The sequence below is a fragment of the Otolemur garnettii genome, unplaced genomic scaffold, assembly GCF_000181295.1.
Source record: "Otolemur garnettii isolate 467f Iridium unplaced genomic scaffold, OtoGar3 scaffold00033, whole genome shotgun sequence".
NCBI lineage: Eukaryota > Metazoa > Chordata > Mammalia > Primates > Galagidae > Otolemur > Otolemur garnettii.
Window position 1 is genome coordinate 12,088,202 of NW_003852428.1, and position 17,913 is coordinate 12,106,114.

The 17,913-nt window shown below is 38.9% G+C and overlaps 1 protein-coding gene across 1 annotated transcript in view; it reads left to right on the plus strand.

Annotated features, from left to right (window-relative positions):
* Window positions 1–17,913, plus strand: part of DNAH5 (dynein axonemal heavy chain 5) — a 291,972-nt gene that overhangs the window by 160,635 nt on the left and 113,424 nt on the right. The window contains 6 exon segments of the mRNA XM_023513078.1: window positions 2,687–2,821; window positions 3,625–3,732; window positions 5,587–5,740; window positions 12,045–12,191; window positions 15,207–15,448; window positions 17,861–17,903. Coding sequence (XP_023368846.1) covers window positions 2,687–2,821; window positions 3,625–3,732; window positions 5,587–5,740; window positions 12,045–12,191; window positions 15,207–15,448; window positions 17,861–17,903 — 829 coding nt within the window.

Genomic DNA, 17,913 nt, shown 5'->3' on the forward strand with positions numbered 1-17,913 from the left:
TTAATACTTCTAATCCATAAGCATGGGATGTTTTCCCATTTGTTTGTGTTATGTATGTTTTCTTTTTTCTCTTTCTTTTTTTTTTTTTTTTTTGAGACAGAGTCTCACTCTGTCACCCTGGGTAGAGTGCCTGTGGTGTCTTAGCTCACAGCAACCTCAAACTCTTGGGCTCCAGCAATCCTCTTGCCTCAGCCTCCTGAGAAGCTGGTATTATAGGTGTCCACCACCATGCCTAGCTAGTTTTTTTATTTTTAGTAGAGATGGGGTCTCATTCTTTCTCAGGCTGGTCTCAAACTCCTAGCTCAAGCAATCCACCTATCTCAACCACCCAGAGTGCTAGGAGTTTCTGGGGTCTCTAGTGAGCCACTACGTGGGGCCTCATCTATGATTTCTTTCAACAGTACTTAACAGTTTCCCATTTAGAGATCCTTCATCTCCTGTGTAAGTATATTCTTAGGTATTTTATTTTCTTTGCAGCTATTATAAATTACACTAAGTTCTTGATAAGACTCTTAGCTTGACTATGATTAGTGTATGGGAATGCTACTGATTTGTGTACATCCATTTTGTAACCTAAGAATTTTCTGAATTCTTTTTTAATTCTGGGAGTCTTTTTGAGGAGTCTTTAGGATTTTCTAGATAGAAATCATATCACTGGCAAACAGGGATAACACCTCCTAACATATGTAATGCTTTAGTCCCTCTCATCACTCAGTCTTCTGTTACAAATGTCGTCAAATTTAGATTGTTTTATACCCACAGATTCAAACAAACTCAAAAGTTCTTTCTCTGTGAGGGTTCAGACACTGGCCACTGAGCCTGCCTGGTTAGCCTGACCCTAACTCTTCCCATTTTGTTGGCAATGTTCTTGGTTTTTTCTGCTTATTGCAGCCTTTGCTCACTCCTCCCTCTTATCTTTCCCTCTGTCAAAGAAATATTTATTTTTTCTGTGCTGTTTTGTGCATGTGGAAATTTCCCATATCACTAACTCCTGTGATCTTCACTACCGCTGCAACTATTTTCTCTCCTGCAACCCATGTTCACAGATCATTGTGAAATGCAATGAGTGGATGGATGTGTATGAAACAATCGGTGTCACGGATCTCTCAGTGAGCATTCTGTCAGTTCTCCCTCATGCTCACTGATTTAACTAAGAGCTCAGTTCTGAAAGGAAGCTTTCCTAGGATCAGTTTTACCCACCAACACTTGTTACTTCTATGCAAGTTTATTTATTTTCATTTTATCATCTTAGAATTTAAATTTCCTGATGACAGGACCTCAATGTGAATATTTTTATGTGCTTCATTTTCCAAATGACTAATTTTAAGTGCAGCTCTGTTCCCAATACCTTATCAGATGAGTACTTTGTTTCTGTTTTTCTATAGGTATTTTTAAAATGTGGTATAAAGATATAACATTAAACTTACCACTTTTAAGCATACAGTGTAGTAGTGTTAAGTATATTTACAGTGTTGTGAAACTGATTTTCATAACTTTTTCATCTTGGAAAACTCAAACTCTATACCCACTAAACAACTTCTCTTTCCTTCCTCCCCAGGCCTTGGTAACTACCATGCTACTTTCTGTTTCTATAATTGGACCACTTTCTTATATAAGTGGAATCACAGAGCACTTGTCTTTTTGTATCTGAGATGTTTTATTTTGCATAACCTCTTCACGTTCATTCATGCTGGAACATGTGACAGGACTCCCTTCCATTTTTGGCTGAATGGTATCCACTATATGCTTCTGCTGCCTATGTCTATCCCTTTGTCTGTCAGTGGACGATTGGTTTGTTTCCACCTTGGGCCATTGTGAACAGTGCTGCTGTGAACATGGCTGTGCAAATATCTCTCTGAGACCTTGCCTTCAATTCTTTTGCATTTATTCCCAGACGTAGGATTATTGGATTACATGGTAGCTCTATTTTCTGACCATTTAGTCTTTTGAGGAGCAGCCATATTGTTTTGGGTGATTAGACTTTAATCATTCACTTTTTATATGCTGAAATTTGGCATGGTTGAGTCAAGGGATTGCTGAAGCTGGGAACTCAGCTTCCTGATTTATCCTTATTCTCCTCCTCCGGGTAATCCTGAAGTGAGGCTGCTTTTCTACCTTCCTCAGTAATCTCATCTTCTTATTTATCAGTAAAAAGGCACATATATGTGTGTATGTATGTACAAGGTGTCCATAAAGTTTGTGTGCAATTTAAAATGGCACATTATTTTAAATTGCATGTGAATTTTATGGACATCTTGTGTGTATATGTATCCATATACCTATGGCTATCTATGACAGTCATGAGTGCGGTCCCAGTTTAATTCTGTTTCCAAATTTAAATTTTAGCTTTAGGGATATGAGTAAATTTCCTTGCATATGATTAATTAAGAAGAAGCTCAAGGGGACATTTGTACTCCAAAAGGAAGTTGACTTGGTTTTCCGTCCAGCTAGATCAGTTAGTTGTGACCTGAGAGCTTACGCTCAGGATAGCACATGGAGGATGCTTTTGGATATTCTCTGTTTGCTCAAAAAGTGTACCTATAAAGAAATTCATTGCTCCATTGTTTGCGTTTTCTAAAGGAAAACCAGCATCTAGTCATTATTGTGAATAAGACTTCTATCAAATTCACATAGTTGCCTTGAGGAGGTGAATGTTGAGAAGAGCCCGGTGTGTTCTCTTTCTCAGGTACATTATGACTTTGGTCTGCGTAACATCCTGTCAGTGCTCCGGACCTTGGGAGCAGCAAAAAGAGCCAACCCCACAGACACGGAGTCCATGATTGTCATGCGTGTTCTGCGAGACATGAATCTTTCTAAGCTGGTGAGATTCACAGATGGAAACGTTCCACCCTCTTAAATATCAGTTCAACTAACGAAGCACACATGAGACCTAGAAATATTTATCTAAAATGCTCATTTAAAATGCCTAATTATCAGGCAATGTGCTAGAAAGCATAGCTTTAAATTACAGTTTTTCGGGAGTTATTTTTGACTCCTATCTGTCCTGAAATGTACCTATTCTAACAGAACTAAAATGGATTTAATAAATCCTCATGTTAAGATTCTGAATACCTTGAATCATTTTTGCATTTTAGAACTAAAATCTTGCCTTTAAAGTCTGTAGAGCCTGGTAGGGAATAGTATGTAAATTTTACAACTGTGTAATCATTTCACAATCTTGTTTCAAATGGAGACTGAAAACCAGTGTCCAATATCCGTGGATCTATCTCAAAATCAATGTATGAGCTAAGTTCCAATTTTTGAATTTGTTACTGTTGCTCACTTAAAACATTCTTTTTAATGTGAATTAGAAATTGTGGACTGTAACGTATCCCCCTAAACTGGCCATTTTATGGAAAGATTATCATGTGTTTTCAGTATTTTCTTTCCTTCCATTTTCTTGCTGCTTGTTTTTTTCTTCCTCCTCTTTCTTCTCTTCATTTTTTTTTAATTTATAGGAAAGATGAGGAAAATGATACTCAACTTCAATGGAGGTGATATTTTGTTTATCAATAGCCACATTGAAATAAACTGGTCTGGGTCAGACATTTTCAATTTATCTGTACCTTGCTACCTTTGTGCCAGAAAAATTGGTCTGATTTCCCATTCTTTTCTCTTTTTTAGATTGATGAGGATGAACCCTTATTTCTGAGTTTGATTGAAGATCTTTTCCCAAATATTCTTCTGGACAAAGCTGGTTACCCTGAGCTGGAAGCAGCAATTAGCAGACAGGTACTGTGTTTCACAGTGCAGTGTCCTCTGAGTGCAGCGGGACTGCCAACCTGCGGGCTGCACAGATGACACCCAGGCTGCCACTGCTGTCTTAGGAGGGGCCAACACACACACACACACATTGCACCTCTGATGGAACATTCCGTGTCCTGGGGACTCCTCCTGTCACAGAAGCACCTGTCCAGTTAGTGAAGTTCAAGTGGCCACATTAGTGGGGTGGGTGTCCCATACCAGGTTCAGAAATGAAAAGCTGTTACGGCTCGGCTGGCTGCCTCTCCTGAGCTGGTCACCTCTCCTGAGCTGGGACTTCTCCTGAGCGTGGCTGGCTTCAGGTTTGCCTGGCATTTGCGCGTTGCCTCCTCTCCAGAGTCCTGCCTGAGTGTTACTTGTAGTGATCTCATGTGGCTTCTCAGTAATCACTCTTTACCCCACCGGCACCTGTGGTTTCTTCCTTCGGCTCTGGGGTGGGGGATCCACCCTGTGTGTGTCATTATTATGCGTCTGGACTCCCCTAATGCTTAGTGCAGCTTGACTTTTATTTTTTAGCTTTAACTTTTTATAGTCTTCCTGGGAATGAAAATGAATCATGTGAAACTTTTGCCTCATTTTCCTTTTCTATGAAGAAGGATTTGGAAAAAAAAAGTGTTATTTTATAGAAGTGGTGATTAGCTCATAAAATGCATTTCAATTCCTTGAAAATATTTGTAATGAAAAATAAATGTATATTTTCCTTTAGAAAGTCAGTATATGAAAGTATGAATTTCCTGATTAGGGAAGAGTGATAATCTTTTCTTACAATAGTTTCTTCATCTTTTGGCTAAACTCTTTGTAGCACTGCCTAAAAAGCTAAGTATTAAGTAATTTATAAAATGACCTACATTGGTACTTTGTAGTATAGACAAAATCTGATGAGCAAATACATAGAGATATATATAAATTGTTATCCAAAATTATTTAAGTAAATTTAAAATCATCCTGTCCTGTACATTCCAGCATAGCCTAGTGGTTAAACACATATACCAGGGAGTTGAATTTCTTAGCTCAAATCCCCATTCTTTAACTTTACATGTTGATCAACTTGGGCAAATTGCTTAGTCACTCTGTGCCTCAGTTTCCTTACCTGTAAAATGAAGCTATGATAGTACCGTTTTCATCATATTATTAATGAGATTCATCTTAGAATAGCGTTTGGCACAGAGTCGCTTCTATATACACATTGATAGATAAAAACTACACAATAGATTTACAAAGATAGCTTGAAATTTATATGGAATTGCGATCAACCTGGGGTGCTATCAATTTTTCCACTTATAAGTATTGTCTTATAAGTTAAAATGTGAAATACATTTTTCCACTTGAATCTTTAAGTTGTTCCTTAGCTGTGCATTCGATAAAATATTAATGTAAATGTTATACAATTACCAAAGACAAATGCAGATGTTTCTTATTAGCTTGGGATAACATTTTGATTGTGTTGAACCTGACCTTTGTTTATGTGTATATGTATTTTTCATGTGGTGTTTTTTATTGCGGTAAAGGTAAAACATGAAACTTACTGTTTTAACTATTTTTAAGTATACACTTTAGTAGCATTAAGTACATTCAGATGGTTGAGCAGCTGTCACTAGCATCCACCTTCACAACCTTTTTCATCTTCCCAAATTGAACCTCTGTACCTATTAACTATAAATCCCCTTTCCTTCTTCCTATTTATATATTAAAACAATAAATCCCTCTCTAAGTTTGAAAAGAATACATCCCCCTCCCTATATTCCTGTCTCTATTTTTTAGCACAATGATACATCCAGATCCTTATTGATGTGTTTCAATGTGGGGCTTTTGTTATGTTGTCAGGTTGAAGAGGCAGGTTTGATCAACCACCCTCCCTGGAAACTGAAAGTCATCCAGCTGTTTGAAACGCAGAGGGTGAGGCATGGAATGATGGCCCTGGGGCCAAGCGGGGCAGGGAAGACCACCTGCATCCACACCTTGATGAAAGCCATGACAGGTACGGGCAGCCAACCTCCCTGGCTTAGGGCACATATTTAAATAGTTGTGATGCGTGTGACTGTCCAAGATGGGCACGAAGAGAGACACTAACATAGTTTTACTGGCGGGAATGCTGCTTTACTGATTACTGGGGATTACATGTCATTTTAAAAGATGACATGGTATATTGATGGACCAGAGAGAAAACATTTTTAAAGGGACTTTATACTCTGGGCTATATGTATTACACAAGTTATATCATTTAATTTTCACAAGGATCTTCAAAAGTGGCTATTATCATCCCCATCTTATACAAAAATCACAGTTCACTTATAAAGGTGAGGTCCCACTGACAAAAAGCCTCATTTTCCCAGTATACTAAGCCACTTTACAAAATATAACGTGCTATCTCCTAATCAACATACAGTAATTTTAACATCAACTCTTAAATTCTATGTGCTGAAATGATGCTGGTAATTAATCATCTTCCCACCCAGAATCAGATATTTTTTCTGGTGAAGTTAAATAAATGCATTTTACTTCCAGATGTTTCTGTACCTTACATCTATGGTCATCCAAGGATAATGGGCATTGCCACTCAGTTGAGTTTCAAAATGTCGTAACTTTGGCTGCTGGTGTAGATAGATAGTGTACCAGTGGGATATCAGCCGCTCATGGAACCCCAGTGCAGCCCCTGCTGGTGTGGTACCGGCACGTGATGGTGGTCGCCACAGGCAGCTGGTATTTGCTGCAGGGCTCGGCATGGGCTGGATTTAGTCTCTGTCTGCTCGGTTGTTGGATGAAGGGAATTCAGCCTGGGTTACGCTGTGCTCACAGTTAGCACCTACCTGCGCCCAAACTGAGAACTCACACCTGCAGGACCGATCATGTTGGTTTTTCCATGTACTGCATTAGGATCCTGCTATGGGATTTTTATGTTTTTATATGATTGTGTTTTCCCTCTCAAATTATGATTAAATATATCTTTGTTGCAGTGGGGAGGAGGCTGCCTTTTGTTAACAGTAAACTACAGATGCACCTGGTACAGTGATTTGAACAAAATGAGTACTAAATATTAAACAATGCAGATACATAATGTATAATATGGCTGAATTATTTAATCCATATGGCATCACGGATTTTGGAGAAGTTCTTTGCAAAGATGAATTAATCTCAGACTATATGCTGTTTATTAACTTGTTTTTGGTGTTAGTACGCAGGACAGACATGTCTTTTGAGCAACACGGTATTTCTTGATGAAAACTTTGATAATCCAAAAGATTGAGAAGATATTAATAATTGGGTTGAACTTCTTTTTATTAAAAAAGCACAAAACTCATGTATGATATTTTCTCCCCGATTCATCATGCATCCCGTCAGTAAGCGTCTTTATGTTTGGTCCTTTGAGGTTCTGTCAGATTTAGTTCTAGAAGCAGGAAGAGAGGTATGAAAAGGCTGGCTGCATCTTCACGGATTGTAAAGTGTAGCAGAGTGACACATAATTATACTGCTGCTGTGAGGAAGGCTTGGACAATTACGCTGTGAGTAGACATGAAGGAGATCGGAAAATCTCCAAGGAATTATAGAAAGGCATATGGATCAGATATTGCCTCTTGTGAAGTTTAAAGGTTGAGTAGCAGATTCAAAAAAGCATTCTTAGCAGGAAGAAGAGCTGGGGTAGGAATAAGGGCTTGGAGGGACCTTGATATGCCCGAGGAAGTGCTTTGGTGTGGATGAAACGCAGTTGGTGTGGGGGTCGGGGGGTAGTGGGCTGCTTTTGGAGGTATAGCAGGTGAGACTAGTGCCCAGTGCCACACCTCTTTGACTCTCCTCTGCTCTGGGTGTGGCTGTGTTGGACAGTCCCCCCCGGCTCCAAGCTCCAGCGGTGTCTTCCAGCTTTTCAGCCTTCGGATTTTGCTTGAAGTCAGGGATTTGGCTCAGCATGGAAGTGGCTTGGGTGGTAATTAATGTCCCTGAAGAAGCCCTACCCTCAACTAACAGGGGGAAGGATTGATGGCAAACATCCCACCTCCTGTCTTTCAGGAAGACACTGCGTCGGCCCTGAACTCAGCAACACACCCTCCACTGGCTGCAGCCCTTTCCTGCCTCACTCTTTCTCTTCTCTCATACTAAACTGCAGGCACCCTTGTCCTTGTTTCATGCTCTCCATTCAAGAGAAGCCAAATTAGGGCAGCAGATCTGGCCTCAGGAGCTTTGCTGGTTGTGCTAAACTCCTGGGATTTACTCTGTAGCTGATGGGAAGCCACCAAGCTGGGGATTGGCATGATCACCTTTGTGTGCAGAAAAGCATCCAGTGGCCACCTGGAGAATAGACTGGGGGCTGGAGAGGTGGTCTTGAGTCCATAAGGAGGTGACAGCAAGAAAAGGAAAGGGTGCCTACTCTTGACAGAGCCCATGAAGGCGGGGTGATCAGAACAGAGCCAGGAAATGCCGAGGAGAAGAGAGAGAGGAATGAGTTTAGCCAACACCGTGCAAGTCAAGCCATGTTTGTTTCTTGGAGTATGCTTATTAAAGTGTTATGATGTTTTAAATGAGAATGATGAGATTCTATCTACTATTATAATGAATTAATTTTTGATAGTTTCTCTGGTATGGGCCACAAAGTCCAATTTTCACTTGTGCTACTGTCACATTAAGACTATGCTAGCCTTTGTAAAGTGTGATTAGATTAACCACTTAGTGCTACCAAAGTTTTACAGATATTGTCTCCTGCAGAAGCTAAACTGTTGTTGAAGTTTGAACTTTGTAACCTTAAATTTTGTAAATAATTACGCTGGTCATTTTTGTGATTCCAAGAAAAGGAGAAATATGGTCTAATTTTCTAAATGGGTTTTTAGGGTTTTTCAGAGAAACAGAATCAGAAACACAGACTCACGTGGGTATACTGGAATTTATTATAAGTAATTGGCTCATGTGACTATGAAGGCCAAGAAGTCCCACAATCTTCCATCTTCAACCTAGAGACCCAGGAAAGCTGATGGCATAATTCAGTTTATGTCCCTGCCAAAGAACCTGGAGAGCTGATGGCATAGATGCTGGCTAAGACACAGTGAAATGTCCCAGCTCATATAGGCAGGCAGAAGAAAAAAGGGGGAGGGGGAAATTCCTTCTTCTTCTGCCTTTTGTTCAATTGGGGTCTTAACATACTAGAGAACTCTAAACTATCTACTCTGGGGGAAGGGCACACAGCTGAGGCTACAGATTCAAATGCCAATCTTACCCGGAACCCCCCCATAGGCACATCTGGTAGTAAAGTTTTATGAGAACTACCAGTTTCCAGCCCAGTGAACCACTGCAGTAAGTTTTAATGTAACCCATTAATGCTTGTGTTTGTTGATCTATCACACAGCAAGTAATATTTTAGCATTTATTTTTATGAGTTTATAATTTAAACCATGTTTGTTCTTCACTCTTCTGCTCATTAGCCACAGTCTCTCTCTCTCTCTCTCTTTTTTTTTTATTAAATCATAGCTGTGTTACAGTAATGCGATCACAGGGTACAGTGTGGTGTTTTCATATATAATTCGAAATACTCTCATCAAACTGGTTAATGTAGTTTTCGTGTCATTTTCTTAGTTATTAAGACATTCATACTCTGCTTTTAGAAAGATTCACTTGTACCCTTGTAAGATAAACCATAGTGGTGACCCCACTAATCACCCTCCCTCCACCCACCTACCCCCACCTCTCCTCTCACTCCCCCCCCATATTCTAAGGCTATAATTAGGTTAAATCTTTCCTATGAAAGCTATAATTTAGTTTCAAATTAGGGCTGTGTACATTGGTTACTTTTTCTTCCATTCTTGTGATACTTTGCTAAGAAGAACATTTTCCAGCTTCCATCCATGTAAACATGAAGGAGGTAAAGTCTCCATTTTTCTTTATGGCTGCATAATATTCCATGGTGTACATATACCATGGTTTATTGATCCATTCCTGAATTGATGGGCACTTGGGCTTCTACCATGACCTAGCAATTATGAATTGGGCTGCAATAAACATTTGATACAAACATCTTTGTTGTAATGTGATTTTTGGTATTCTGGATATATGCCTAATAAAGGAATTATAGTATCATGGCAGGTCTATTTTTAGTTCTCTAAGTGTTCTCCAGATGTCTTTCCAAAAGGAACAAACTAGTCTGCATTCCCACCAGCAGTGTAGAAGTGTTCCCTTTTCTCCACAGCCACGCCAACATCTCTGGTTTGGGGATTTTGTGATATGGGCTAATCTTACTGGGGTTAGGTGGTACCTCAAGGTAGTTTTGATTTGCATTTCTCTGATGATTAAGGATGGTGAGCATTTTTTCATATATCTGTAGGCCATGAGCCTATCTTCTTTAGAGAAGTTTCTCTTCAAATCCCTTGCCTACCCTGAGATGGGATCACTTGTTTTTTTCTTGCTAATACGTTTGAGATCTCTGTGGATTCTGGTTATTAAGCCTTTGTCGGAGACATAACCTACAAATATCTTTTCCCATTCTGAGGGCTATCTACTTGCTTTACTTACTGTGTTCTTGGCTGTGCAGAAGCTTTTTAGTTTGATCAGGTCCCAAAAGTGTATTTTTGATGTTGCTTCAATTGCCCGAGGGGTCCTCCTCATAAAATTTTTGCCCAGGCCCATTTCTTCAAGTGTTTTCCCTACACTTTCTTCTAGTATTTTTAGTTTCATGTAAAAAAGTCTTAAGTTTATGTCTTTAATCCAGTGAGAGTCTATCTTAGTTAATGGTGAAAGGTGTGGGTCTAGTTTCAATCTTCTACAGGTCGCCAACCAGTTAGCCCAGCACCATTTATTAAATAGGGAATCTTTTCCCCACTCAATGTTTTTAATTGGCTTGTCAAAGATCAGGTAATGGTAGGTAGCTGGATTCATCTCTTGGCTCTCTATTCTGTTCCATACATCTACCTCTCTGTTTTTGTGCCAGTCAGTACAATGCTGTTTTGATCACTATTGATTTATAGTATAGTCTGAGGTCTGGTAACGTGATTCCTCCTGCTTTGTTTTTATTTATGAGTAATGTCTTGGCTATTTGAGGTTTTTTCTGATTCCATATAAAATGAAGTATTATTTTTTCTAGATCTTTAAAGTATGATAGTGGAGCTTTAATGGGGATTACATTAAAATTATATATTGCTTTGGGTAGTATTGACATTTTAACAATGTTGATTCTTGCCAGCCATGAGCATGGTATGTTTTTCCATTTGTTAACATTTTCAGCTTTTTATTTTCTTAGAGTTTCATAGTTCTCTTTATAGAGAACCTTCATGTCCTTTGTTAGGTAAACTCCCAAATATTTCATCTTCTTTGGCACTACTGTGAACAGAATAGAGTCCTTGACTGTTTTTTCAGCTTGGCTGCTGTTGGTGTATATGAAGGCTGATTTATGAGTGTTGATTTTGTAACCTGAGACGCTGCTGTATTCCTTGATTACTTCTAAGAGTTTAGTAATAGAATCCCTGGTATCTTCCAGATATATAATCATATCATCTGGGAAGAGTGAAAGTTTAATCTCTTCTGACCCTATATGGATACCTTTAATCGCTTTTTCTTCCTTGATTGCGATGGCTAAAACTTCCATTACAATGTTAAAGAGCAATGGAGACAATGGGCAACCTTGCCTAATTCCTGATCCGAGTGGAAATGATTTCAACTTAACTCCATTCAATGCAATATTGGCTGTGGATTTGCTGTAGATGGCCTCTATCAGTTTAAGAAATGTCTCTTCTATACCAATTTTCTTAAGTGTTCTGATCATGAGGGGATGCTGGATATTTTCAAATAGCCACAATCTCTTATGCACAGAATCTCAGCCCATTTAAGAATAGGTTTAACATTTGAAAAATTTGAATATGTTTCTTGAGTTTAGCCACAAAAAAGTCTTTGATTCCTACAAAATTTATTTAGCTTATCTTTGTCAAGGTGAGTAAGACAACTTGTCAGCAAGTTAAAGTTGATCATGCAGAGGATGAGGTCTCTTCTAGGTGATAGTTCAGGTGTAAGACTTAATCTAATCTAAAACAAAGTTTTTTTTTTTGAGCTGTGAAATGTAGAGAATTTATTATATTAGTACCTTCTAGTATGGTATCCTTTCTCCCCTAAGCAATTTTTTGTTAGAACATAAAAAAGTTGCTTTAATTAGTAAAGTAACTTGGAATGCAGCGAGACATATTTTCAATGCAATTTTGCATTTTTAAAAATATTTCGAGCATCTGCCTACAGTACACCCCAGATTAGTGCATTATTGCTTACTGATGGTCCACGTCACACCTGAGATGTTTAAAATTTGGATTTTCTTGGCTTAGATTGTGGAAAACCACACCGGGAGATGAGGATGAATCCCAAAGCAGTGACTGCCCCACAGATGTTCGGTCGGCTTGACGTGGCCACCAATGACTGGACTGATGGGATATTTTCTACCCTTTGGAGGAAAACATTGAGAGCAAAGAAAGGTAGAAGATAAACTACAAGTATTATTTTTGACTTCTGAATTAAATCCTGGGTGGATGTATCAGATTAGTAAAATGACTATATTCTCCTTATAAAATTTTAACCAAGATTAAGAAATCATGAATTAGTATGATATTTGTGATATATGTTCAAATATATAGTGACATTGATTAGCATATTTTAAGTCCCCTCTTTTGTAATAAAATTTTGAAAAAATATTTCTGCCATCCTGTGATATCGTCGCATAAAATGAAAATAGAAAAAACTGTTAAGGAAAATGGATAGCATTGAATATGATGATTTTACTATAACCAGTTTCACTGGATGTTCTACAAATGTTACTCTTGTAGGATAGCTTATTAAAAAAAAACAACAACACAACTGATTCCCTTATAAAATCATAAGAGAAAATGGTTTTGAGGTTTTAAGGAGAAAATTGTGTATATCAAACATGAAGTCTACGTCAACCTAACCAATTATTCTGTACAGATGGATATTGGTGTTTGATTGTTTAAACTCATTAAGAGGTAACGGTTCAGTCTGAATAGCCTCTCATTGACGGACTCTGTCCATTTAACACAATGTTCTTGGAATATAAGCTCAGGGGGAAGAAGTGATAACAGCTCTGCTCTCATGGGGTTTCTTCCCTCCTGAGTGAGAAGCAGAAAGTCCCAGTGAAAATAATGCTGGGAGCAGTAACACAAGAGAGGAAGGAGACGCCTGGGCTTCCTTCCTGGGTCTACCATTTGGGCAACCCTGTTATACCAAGAAAAGTTTAAGGTAGCTCCATTAAAGTTTTTATAAGGAATGTGTCTGGCCATCTTAACATTGTCAAAAGAAAAATGAACATACTTACCTTCTAAAGTGTGCTCATATTAGAAATTGCTGTTCTATTGGAAACGAAATCAAATTTTGCTTCTGATTTGTTCCAGAAATCTTGTGTAATCATGCCCCCAGCGACCAAATGCTCCCTCAAGAATAGGAGCTCAGAAAAGTTTTTTTCTTTCCCCACATAAAAGGCAACAGATACTTTTCCTTTCAAAGTGACTGGTGATTACATCATCATTTTACTTGAATTGCCAGCTGAATGAGTTTGATTAGGATTTTGAAAGTTATTTATTTTTTTTTAAATAGACTCTTCCATAGTTGTTGCATAGCAAATAACAATTCAACCTACAGACTCGGTCAGAGTGTCTGTGAATAAGAGCAGCTGGTAGATAAGAAATTAAGAGGAACGTTACTATTCATTCAAGGGCCTAATTTATAACATAACAGCATTCTTGTTGGAGCATCTTGCTGCTGTTTGTCATTTTCTCCACCTCCAAGTCGTCTCCTTAAATGACGCCTGTCAGATTTTGTCCACAATGACCTTCTGAACTGCTTTATCAAGGGCACTTAGGACCTCCAGCTGGTCAAATGCAAACTGCCAATTCTCAGTCCCGTCTTGCTCTCAGCAGTGCACAGTCGTCACCTCCCTTCTCGAAACCCTTCTGTCTGGTGGCTCCGGGGTTTCCTGGTCCAATTGTCTCTTTCCCACCTCTGCTTCTTTGAGAAGTCCGAGAAGGAGGAGCCAAGAAAAGGGGTCTGTGGCAGAAGTCTAAAGGTCACCACACCTCTGTCCTCAGACCTCTTGTCTCTTTCCCAGTCCCCTGGCTTTCACTCCCGGTCTCTATTCCGATGGTTTTCACATTGGAATCTCTAGCCCCGACCCCTGCCATGAATTCCCAACTCAGCAGTTCTGCTGGGATCTCTGTTGGCTGCCTCAGACTTAAAGTGAGCAAACCAGAGTGACTGCGTTGCTCTGCCTTCCCACACTCTGCCTTCCCACTGCGCTCACATTCATCTTCCCTCCTCTGCCTTTTTGCTATTGAGGGTCAACTTTCTAACTGTTCCTGGAGCACCGTCACCTTAGTCAATCTGGGCTGCTACAGCAGAGTGCCGTAGCCCCGGTGGCCTGTAAACAGCAGGCATTTACAAGTCTGATACCAGGGACCAGCATGCTTAGCATTTTGCTAAGTCCTGGCTGACTGCTCAGGTGTCCTGACATAGCCGAAGGGAAGGGAACTCTCTGGGCTCTCTGTACAGAATCATCTACTCCATTCCCGAGGGCTGCACCTGCATGACCCAGATGCTGGTCCCTGAAGACCATCGCCTTGAGGATTAGGATTTCCACAGATGGGCTTGAGGGACATAAACATTCAGTCCCTGGTATGACGCTGAGCTTGTGCCTGCATCTGGGGCTTTGTGCTTTCTGTTCCCACTGTCTGGAAGAGCCTACCTGTAGATCTTTACATCACTTCATTCTCCTTTTAAAATATTTCTTTGGCCATCTTTCCTGAGACAGTTCCCCAGGCTGTTGTCCTTCTTGATTTTACTAATCTTACACACATTTTAATTTGTTTTCTGGTCATCTCTACCACTTAGAATGTAAGTTCTATGAGGTGGGATATTGTCTTGTTTTCTAAACTAACCCCTAGAACAGATCTGACACACAGAAGGTGCTCAGTGGATATGAGTTCAGTGAACAAATGACTTAAATGGTTATGGGCCTTGAACATAAAGGCTACGTAAAGAACTGAAAAGGTCCTATGTGATGAAATAAGGCAATCATTTCTATCAAAGCTTTGTTTAAAAATTAATGAAATTGAGCTGGGCGTGGTGGCTCACATCTGTAATCCTAGCACTCAGGGAGGCTGAGGCAGCTAGATTACCTGAGCTCAGGGCTTTGAGACCAACCTGAGCAAGAGCAAGACCTATCTCTATTAAAAATAGAAAAACTGGCTGAACGTCGTGATGGGCACCTGTTATTGCCAGCTACTCAGGAGGCTGAGGCGAGAGGATTGCTTGAGCCCAAGTTTGAGGTTGCTGTGAGCTATCATAACACCATAGCACTCTCTCCAGGGCAACAGAGTGAGACTCCGTCTCAAAAAGAAATTTAATGAAAATGACATTAACTTACAATGTATGCCTGTGTGTGTATGTCTGCTCTCCCCCTCCCCTCTGGTGGGGCGTTCTAGGGGAACATATCTGGATAGTTCTTGATGGTCCAGTAGATGCCATCTGGATTGAAAATCTGAACTCCGTGTTGGATGATAACAAAACCCTCACCCTTGCCAATGGAGACCGCATCCCCATGGCTCCCAACTGCAAGATTATTTTCGAGCCTCATAACATTGACAATGCTTCTCCTGCTACCGTCTCAAGAAATGGAATGGTTTTCATGAGCTCTTCTATCCTTGATTGGAGTCCTATTCTTGAGGTATAATTGAATCCTTCTTTTGTATAATTAAAAAGGAAAACAGATCCTTCAGCATTCTTGTAGTGTGTATGCCAATTTTTCTTTTTTTTTCAGATGGCAGTGTAATTGCTTTTTTATGTTAATGGTTATGGAAGATCCTTGAATGCACTGGGATAATATTCAAACCCTTATTACCCCCAACAAGTTCCTTCAATTCTCTTCAAATCACTTTAAAACTGGGATTTCCAACTCATATAGAGTCATTGCCAGACCTGTATGAATCAATAATTTTACCAAATTCTCTGAAGGCTGAATAAGTCAAATTTAATTTCATAACTTTGAGGATTCATGACATTTTTAAAAGGCACTCATTCATATAAAGTTTGGGAACAACCAACTTAGAATATTAACTTGAAGACAGTTTATTAAAATTGCATGTAAGGAATCTTTATGAGACGCCGTAGTCATAATATTAGTTTTAAGTTTGTATGTAGAAATAATATTTTGCATAATAATCTCTTCAACTCATGTTTAGCTAAATTATTTTATTACCACCAATATAGGCTACAATATATTGATTAGAATTATAATTAAATGCCTTGAATGCTTAGGTCTTTTACTAAATAAATATTATAATGTAAGGCAGAATGCTTATTAGATAAGCCATGTGGAAAATCTTTTGTGACATAGTTTGTTGAATTTATTATTTTTATTTATATGAGTATTTTGAAAACAATTTTGATTGAACACTTATGAATTCATAATTTAAATAAAGTAGATGCTTATTTTATACTGCCATTATATTTTTGTACTTTTACTTCTAAATGGAGATATCTTAATTTTTATATTGATGCATTTCCAGAATTTATATAGCTCTGGGTTACAAAAAGATTTAGATTTGGTATGAGGAAGAAGGGATTATATAGCATAATGATAATGACATATAGTTGAATGTTGAATGTGTCACTAAAAATTCTTCTAAAGGTTTCAGATTTCATAATGGAATGATCCATTCATTAAGGAGCATTAAAGCAGAGGGTTTCAACCCTGACTGTGCAAAAGTAATCACCAGGACAGTTCTTTAATATACAGACGATTGGTTCTCACTCCAGTTCTACCACGTTGGAATCACTGGGAGGGGACCTAGGACATTTTCTTTTTTTAAAGCACCATAATATATTTTTATTTTCCCCACGCAACCTTAGTAACCACAGAGATACAGCAAGATACAGGTGAAGATGTATTTATGTGATTTCTTCTAAAATACTTCAATTTTACAAACATTTTTGAAAAATACTTTTACACGACAAGCTAATGAATATTTAGGATTGCTATTTACAAAGTATACTGCAGTCTATCCATGGTAAAGGTGGATAAAGCCTTTGCGGTGATGCTACACCTACCTAAAATATTTTTATAGACTTTTAAATGGTGCACTTTCTTCCTTGGTTAGGAGTCAACCAGGCTCAGGAAGAATCAGGCAGGAGATGTTTAGAGCGGTGCACGGCAGCTCTGAGAGGCTGACTAGAGGGCAGAGTGATTGGAAAGTGGTTTAATGGGAACCTGTCAGCTTCAGGAAGCCGAGCTGCTTACCTGCCCTAGTAAATGTCGCTTTTGGGTTCCATCAACTCAGGAGTGCTGTGTTATGTTTTTGTCGAGGTGGAATCATGGTAAATTCATGAACTAATGAATAATTCAGTACCAACATTTTATTGCTTTATGTTCGGAGTCTCTAATTGTTTCTTGGACTATTTGAGGTGAAGAATGAGCTGATCCCTGACCTGAAGAGAATTGTCCTTCCCTCAAGAAAACGTTATGTGTTAAGTGGTATTTTGTTACGAATGACATGCACTTTCTTAATAGTGGAGTCCAAAAATGACTAAATTCTCCACTTCTATGAATATTCCTTGACACTTTTCTACATTGCTTATTAATAACTTAGAAGGAACGAGTTTCCTTTTTCATCTTTAATCCTTTATTTTTTTCCCCCCTAAGTTATTTCCATATATATACTTCCTCACTTTCTCAGGGCGTATTTTAATCAAGAGTCGAAGACTATTTCTCTATCTTGGCTCTGAGTCCTGAGCATATGTCTAGTGTAGTAGCCAAATATGGAGATATCAGAGCCACTCCCTGGGTTTGAATTTTGGCCTGGTCACCTACCAGGTGAGGGATCCTGAGTGGGTCACCTAAACGCTCTGGGCCTCAGTTTCCTTATGTGTAAGAGAGGGATAATGACAGTTCCTACTACATGGAGTTGTTTTCAGGGTTAAATGAAAACAACTCCCCATTTCACAAAATGTGAAAAATTTTCTAGCAAGGCCTGAAACATTGTATAAGTACAATATAATCATTAGGTATTTTACAAACTTGTATCCCATTTTCCTGGTGTGCTGATAAGTTTAAGTAATGTACTAATCTGTGAACTGACAGGGTTTTCTTAAGAAGCGCTCACCCCAGGAAGCGGAAATTCTTCGTCATTTCTA